The sequence below is a fragment of the Mus pahari genome, chromosome 5 (assembly GCF_900095145.1).
Source record: "Mus pahari chromosome 5, PAHARI_EIJ_v1.1, whole genome shotgun sequence".
Classification (NCBI taxonomy): Eukaryota; Metazoa; Chordata; class Mammalia; order Rodentia; family Muridae; genus Mus; species Mus pahari.
Genome location: NC_034594.1, coordinates 113,525,052 through 113,532,397, shown reverse-complemented (window position 1 = coordinate 113,532,397; position 7,346 = coordinate 113,525,052). Strand labels below are relative to the sequence as shown.

The window sequence follows — 7,346 nt, the reverse complement described above, 5'->3', positions numbered from 1 at the left end:
AAACACTTGAAAGAAATATTAACCCCATCTCTATAATTCTACCCAATGTTATGTGATAGCTTATTTTTTCTTATAATTTTCCTACCCTATCAACAGCAAAAGCACTTCTGAACTGTCATTGTAGGGTTTAGAAGCAGAAAAAGTTACTAATCTATAAACAGAGTTTTGAAAGAGAATGTAATTTACAAAAATATAGAGTGTTTCTTTAAAAGTAGCCACATTAGAATAATCATGTGCCAAGACCGTCACAAGAAATTAATTTCTCTATTAAGAGCAAGCAAAGACCCTATCCTAAAATAAAGCCTTTCCAGGAGGCATTGTTCACAGAAGCCTGAGGGGGGCACGAATCCAATCCAGGCTGGAAAAATCTGCTCCAGGATTGACTGGTTACCCATCTCCCTGTGCCTGTAAGGTGCTGTGAAACACAAGTGCTTTCTGAATCTCTGTCTGTGGAGGAGCCCTGGGAGGGGTGGGACAGAGGTGACATCCTGGCTCTCTGAGGCACCTGCTCTTCTCTGAACCACACAGGAGTCAGGAGCCAAGCAGGGAGAGCTTCAGCCGCACTTCAGAGGGTGTTCTCTAAGTAAGAACATGAAGCTCAAGACAACTGCCTCCCTTCTCTTCTTGTACCTCAGTTCCTCACTGCTCATCTGCATAAAGAGTAAGCCCTCCCCAGTTATCCACACCCTGCCTCTCTTCCTGGCTTATTAGATCTCTTGCGTATAGTTCCAAGGAAGGGTGTGTTTGTTTCTTGTAGATGTTAGCAAGTGCTCTTAAGGTTAAGATAGCACTTTTGTTCCAGGTTTTAGGTTTTAGGTTCTCAGGCTGTTTTATCTGTTGACTGAAGAGCATGAAACTGAATGAAATAGCCAGGAGAAAACAGATTTTTTTCGTTTTACTTTTCTTTTCTTTTTTCTTTTCTTTTCTTTTTTTTTTTTTTGTATTTGCACACTTGTGAAATAGTTTGTGGCCCTTTATAGTTGGTCTTTGTTAAAGGGATGCCACTAATAAGTTATCTTGGCTCTTACTCTCATATGCTATGAATTTGTTTCCATACGTTAATAATTCTGCATTGCAACACTTGTTCTTGTAATCAGAGGAGCGGTCTCAAGGTTTCCTAAAGGAGAATGGTTAAAACTGTACTTTTTCTCACGACTAGAGAAATAGTCATATAGTTGTGTGCTTCTGTCTGATTAACAAAGACATCATTTTTACAAACTTCTCCAAATATAAACAAGAGTGACGCTGCCTGCCCCCCACCCGTGATAATCTCGTTATGTTTGTGGCAGTATGAAGAATCAGGGAGAATGGCTCCAGCTGTGTGTTTATGAAGGGCCATAGCTATTGTACTCATTTCAAGAGAAGACAAGGAGAGTGTGTGTCTGTCAGAGGGGCCATGTGATTCGTGTCTGTTGCATCTGAATATCAATACGGACAAAGGAAGGAGCAGCTGTCTTCCTATGAGACCACTGGCACCAACACAGTGGTGGGTAATGTGGGTCATGTTCTGTCACTGCAACAGTGCTGTGAGGTTCTAACTGGTATGGTTTACAGCTGGACAAACAGCCGAGATTAGGTGAAGACATACACAGGTCCTCTTGCTAGGCAGCTGGGACAGCCAGAAAAGCCACATCAAACTTCAAATAAATACTAAAATGCTCATCATAAAGCCCAGGGAGGGAAAAAAAAAAAAAAAAAAAAAACCTCAGAGATGTATTGGATAAAGAGTTGTAATTTTAAAGTTGTTCGTCCTCTTTCAAACATAATGGGCTCCAAGTAACTTGCAGTGGGTGAGAGGTACCTTACCTTGATATACACAGTGGGAGGATACACACAGAAGAGAGACATAAAATGAAAAATGATGCCCTTTTCTTTGTGGCAAAGAACTTTGTCATTTTGTGAAATACTTATTAAATTGTCTACAGTGTTCTTTAGAGCTCATATATGTAACTTCTCAAACATGTAACTATTTAAAAGAGAACATGCATAGGAACACACACTCTCTTTGTTTCATTTTTCTTTACCAATAGACTCTAAACAAATATTTGTAACTACTTCATTTATTCTTCAACAAAAATTTTTTTTTAGTTTAAAGTGGTAAATTTGAAGCTTCATTTTATTGAGCTTTTAAGCAGACAGGTGGCCTTTTATCTGTGTTATATTTGTTGCCAGGGAGTAACAGTATTGCCTTGGTACTCAGAACGTTTCATTTACACTATTTGGGGCAAAAGAGTTTCAGTTGGTGACTCGGGTCTGCTTGGATCCAAACACACTCTATAGGTCAGGCTAGCCTCTTACTTGTGATCTCTAGCCTCAGCCTCCCCAGTGCTGGGATTACAGGTATGCACCACCATGCAGCCAATAAATTAAATTTAGCATTACTTTCACAATGTGATACCAGAGATCAAATCTAAGCATCCCATAAGTGCTAAGCAGGTGCTCTTCCACTAAATTCCTTCCTCATCTCTTTCAAGTTTATAATTTTGAAGAGGGTTTTACTAAGTTCCAAAATGGCCTTAAACTCATTTTGTAGTGAAGTTGGGCCTTGAACATTTTATCTTTCTGCTGAAGGTCTGTCTCTAGAGTCTGTATTCTCAACTGACATGTGCTATTCCCATGTGGCAACAGTATGCACTCAGCTCAGCACACCACACGCACATAGGAAAACTTAGTGATTAGTGTCTGACTACTTGAAATCTAGTATCATATTAGTTTTTATTCACATTTTGAAATTTATTCTCTTAAATGTAAGGAAAAGGAGCTATTACTGGCTCCAGATTAGGTCACTTCTGTAGAGTTGTGCCTTGACTCCTTGTCAGACAGATGCTGTTCATTCTTAGCACCCTACTCGCTTTCCATCTTGCAGTTAAGATTACACAACATGAGGAGTATTAGAGCAGACTTCCACATGGGACATCTACTTCCTGCTTCTCAGTTGGTAGGTAGGCAGCCATTTCCCTGAGCTGGGCCTTCAAGAATCTGTTCTCTTGATTGTTCTTATATCTGTTCCAGAGTCTTGCCAAGTTTATTCAGACATATAGGATCAGGTGTACTTTAATAACTCGAGTAGGGCCTTCTCATTTTGCTTCTGACATATTAAGCGAGAATCTTATTGGTGTGAGACTCTCCTGTGGCCCATTATTTTGTAGCTATGTTAAATAATGGGAGCCCATTCTAATAACTGTTGTGACCTTGATATTAGCTTGCTATTTGAGGCTTTTAAGAAGCTCCCATATTAAAGCAGCCTTCAATTTACATAGCAATTTGTGTCTCCTTTTCATTATTCTGTTATAACTTCAGAGAAAAATGGAATTTTCTCTATGCAGCAGTCATGTCTAGATTAATGTGAATTATTTTAATTTATATTCAGAGCATGACCAGTGCATATAACAGGAATGTAATTTGAGAAAACCATTATTAGGATTATGTGCTCAACATAAAAGAAGCTTAAGGAGCATCTTGTGAAAGCTAGAAATTATTAAGTAACTGAATTTGAATAAAGTCCTCATAAAGAGTGTTTCCTAAAGGATAAATAAGGTCTACAAAGATAGGATGTGGTCTGATTTATTCAACCTTAGTGCTATTATTAAGAAATAATTGAATTTTCTCAAAAGATCGGAGAAGCCTGATGTAATTTACTATGGGATAGCCACTTATGCTTTAACATTCTACACTTGCAGGAAGATTTAGAACTTTGATAAGTTGGATGCTCATAAAGCAATGTGTGTCACAGTGCTCACCTTAATGCCAGTGGGAGAGGGGCGCAGTGTGTGCCACAATGCTCACCATAATACCAGTGGGAGAGGGGTGCAGTGTGTGTCACAGTGCTCACCATAATGCCAGTGGGAGAGAGGCGGAGTGTGTGTCACAGTGCTCACCATAATGCCAGTGGGAAAGGGGCGCAGTATGTGTCATGGTGCTTACCATAATGCCAGTGGGAGAGGAGCTACTGCTTCTTCATACTTAAGTAATTTTCTCCTCAGTTTATAATAAGTTTTACTTTGTACAAGCTACCCATTACTTCCCACAACAATGCAGAATCCATTTTAATTTCTCTTTTCATAAACTCATCATAAGCAGACCAGATTTTTTTCTCAAGAGTTTCTTGCTTTCTCCATCTTTAGTGATTTTCAGTGATGACCATTTATGATCTTATAGTTTCAAAGTTTGCTGTTGAGTGGGCAAGGCCAGCAAGGATGTTTCATTTTCTTGCAGTTTTCTTGCTGATTCTTAGGAAGTTTCCAAGAAAGCCAGTTTTGTTCTTTCAGCAAAAAGATGTCCCCTTTTTACAGCACTGCTCCATCACACCAGATTTAGCTTTACTGTTGATGCTTACATTGCCCTTAACTGTTATGTTCTATGTCACACACTAAACTGCAAACTCAGTATGTTTGTTTGATGTATTTATGCTTTCCCATAAGGCTGTTGGTTGACTGTAGGAATCATGAGTGTTTTGGTCATGATTATTGGAAATGGAGCTAAGGTTGCTCGTCCTTAGCTTCAAGATGGGTTAGTTGCTAGAATACAAAACTTCATTAATCACTTCTTAGTCTACTGATGTACATGTTAAATAGTTGAGGTCAAGTAGTTGAGACCAAGAATCTCTTTTGAAATGTATTGAATAAAAGACCCTCAATCTTTAAAGTTGTGAAATTTATATTTTCTTCATTAGGATAAACAACGAAAGCTAGCTTGTAGCAGTACCCAATTAAGTATTTAAATTGATCCCAGCCATGGCTGCATTGTGATTCTCAATACCTTCCAAAATGTTCTGGGTTCTCCAATGTAAGACACACACACACACACACACACACACACACACACACACAGAGTTTATATTTTGATTATTTTGATGTGCTTTAAACAGCTCAATGGCTAGGCCACTTTCTAATTTTTACATGCTTAACCCACTTCTCTCCAAATATTCTCTAATCATTATGTACTAAAATCTATATTCCATCTTTGCTGCCCTGGACCCAGTTGGGCAGCCAGCCCTCTTGGTGTCACTCTTCTTCAGCTCCTACATGGTGGCTATGCTCTCTGTCCTGCACCTTCTTAGGTGTGAAATTTTTCCCTTCCTTCTGGCATGGTGGATCTCCTTCTTCCTTCCTCCCTAGCCTGAAAATCCCGAATTCCCACCTCTGTCTGTCCTGCTCAGCCATTGGCAGCTGGCAACTTTATTTACCAATCAGGAATAGCTAGGGGCAACACTCAGTGTCTTACATGCAGACATGCAGATTCTAAGCAAACAATTTTAGGGACCCAAATTAACATAATACAAGCAGCATTAGACCAAACCCACTACACTAACTAAATAAGGAAAATATGTCCTTATGAGCTAGTGGTACATCTCAGTGGAGAACGAGATAAATAAGAGAACTGTGGGATTTACAGTGAATAACATTTTTTTTTTTCTGTAGAATATATCTAATGCAGAAGTCCTGAGGCAGGAGCATGCCTATAGACTTTGAGAGATTGTTGCATGTTCTGTTCAATTTGAGTGGATGGATGGAAAGAGGATATGAGTGTAGGTGCCAGTGATGTTACTAATAGTATCTTCAAGTTTAAAAAGCCCTACCTAGTAGCCATTATTAAACTCACTAGTATACTTAAAGCAAGACAGATTAAAGAGTATACTCAAAACACAGCTATAAGGTGACACAAATGAGATTTTCAATCTTTGATCTATCTAGATCTAAGAAACACGCAAGCTCTCAATAGTCAAAACATAAATGATCAGGACTTGTGCAGGCTGATATGTGCGGCCTGACCCTGTTAGCACGAAATCAGCTAGAATGGAGACAACTACAAATAGCATCTTCGCAGGATTCGGGAGAATGTGTTTAAAGAAGAACTGGGTCCCAGACAATCAGGTATCTATTTCACCTTTATGCTACTCTGAGTTTAAAAAAAAAAACACTCACAAAGTTAACTGACGCCTCAGCCTTGTGAGTGAAATCTGCAAAACTGGAGCTGCTGGTGTGTGGCCTCCGCTAACCTTGTCACCATCATCTTTTTGGTCCTTCACATTGTCGTAGTAATTTCCAGATGAGTGACTCTTTTCTCTGGATTCAAAATTCATTGAAACTTTTACATAACTTCGTTCAGGCAAATTGGAAAGTGCGGGGTGCTAATGAGGCCAAGCTTATGATTTATTCTCTCAATACAGTTCCCATTGCTTTGCAAAGAGACCAGCTCCAGACGAGCAAATTAAGCACTGCCACTTGTAAAAGCAGCTGTGGATAGCACCAGTAACTTTTTCATGCAGATAATTTGTTAATTTGATTTTACATATAGCTATACTTTCTCAGCTAAATTCTGGCTCTCCAAGATCTGGTCCCCCCCCCCCCCCCCAGGAAGAAGAAGATTCCCCTATAAACCAAGTGATGCTGTATAGCCTTGCCCCTTCATTGATAATGGTTGGCTGAGTAAAGATGCCTACAGCCTACAGCTGGGCAGAAGAGAGTTAGGCAGAGCTTCAGTTCCCAGGGCTGGGTGTCTGAGGCCGATACCATGAGGAGGAAAGAGGAGATAGTGGGGAGAAAGAAGAAGACACCACGGGGCAAGGGATTGTGAGAACAGGCAGTGAAGGCTGGCCAGTTGGAGGAAGGGTAAACCAGGCAGAACATGGAAAATCATATCTTGGGGTTATTAATAGGGAGACGACTCTGAAAGCATCATGGCTAAGGCCAATACAGTCATCCTTGTGAGGCCATTACCACCATCCTGGTGAGGCCATTCTAGCCATCCTGGTGACGGGTGCCAGTGAAGGTCTGGATATCTGAAGCACCCACCAGGAAGAATCAAGCGCTCTGCATGCTCCCAGCTGTGTAGCACAACTGACGGCAGGCATCTCTTTTTTCTTAAATATGAATAGTTTTCACACAGCCATTGTTCATGCCGTCAGAATTTAGGAGTGTGATTTAAATGCCATATAAACTTCCTAAACATTGGTAGATTGAACTATTTAAAACTTTGGTTCCCTTGAACCCAGTTCCCTGGTATCAAAAAGTATGAGGAGTCAATACCAGACTTCTGGCTTTAAGAAGGGAAGCATTCACATGAATATAATGGGCAACTGAAATCATTCAACTGAAGGGGAGGGATTCAGTGGGAAAGTCGTGAGTCAATTTTGTGACTAGGTTCCACCTGTAGGTAGCAACCCATTGCTCAAGCTAAAGTATGAAAGATTATGTGTCACATATTCGTCACCAGTAGCATGAGTTCTGAGTAAACTTTCAAATACCATGAGGCTTTATACATTTAATGGACAATTTCATTTGTGACTTGCGATAAAACTCCAAAGACCATGAGCTTTAGGAATAAATGGTTTTCACAACCCAGAT

The 7,346-nt window shown here is 40.0% G+C and overlaps 1 protein-coding gene across 2 annotated transcripts in view; it reads left to right on the top strand.

The window, feature by feature from the left end:
- The first annotated feature begins 401 nt into the window (after window positions 1-401).
- Window positions 402-7,346, top strand: part of Crb1 (crumbs cell polarity complex component 1) — a 171,646-nt gene continuing 164,701 nt past the window's right edge. Inside the window, exon 1 of one of the 2 annotated variants that reach the window (XM_021198250.1) lies at window positions 402-661. In XM_021198250.1, coding sequence (XP_021053909.1) covers window positions 592-661 — 70 coding nt within the window. In that variant the 5' untranslated portion in view covers window positions 402-591. The remainder of the gene's footprint in view (window positions 662-7,346) is intronic. The other variant, XM_021198249.1, reaches the window with a different exon arrangement.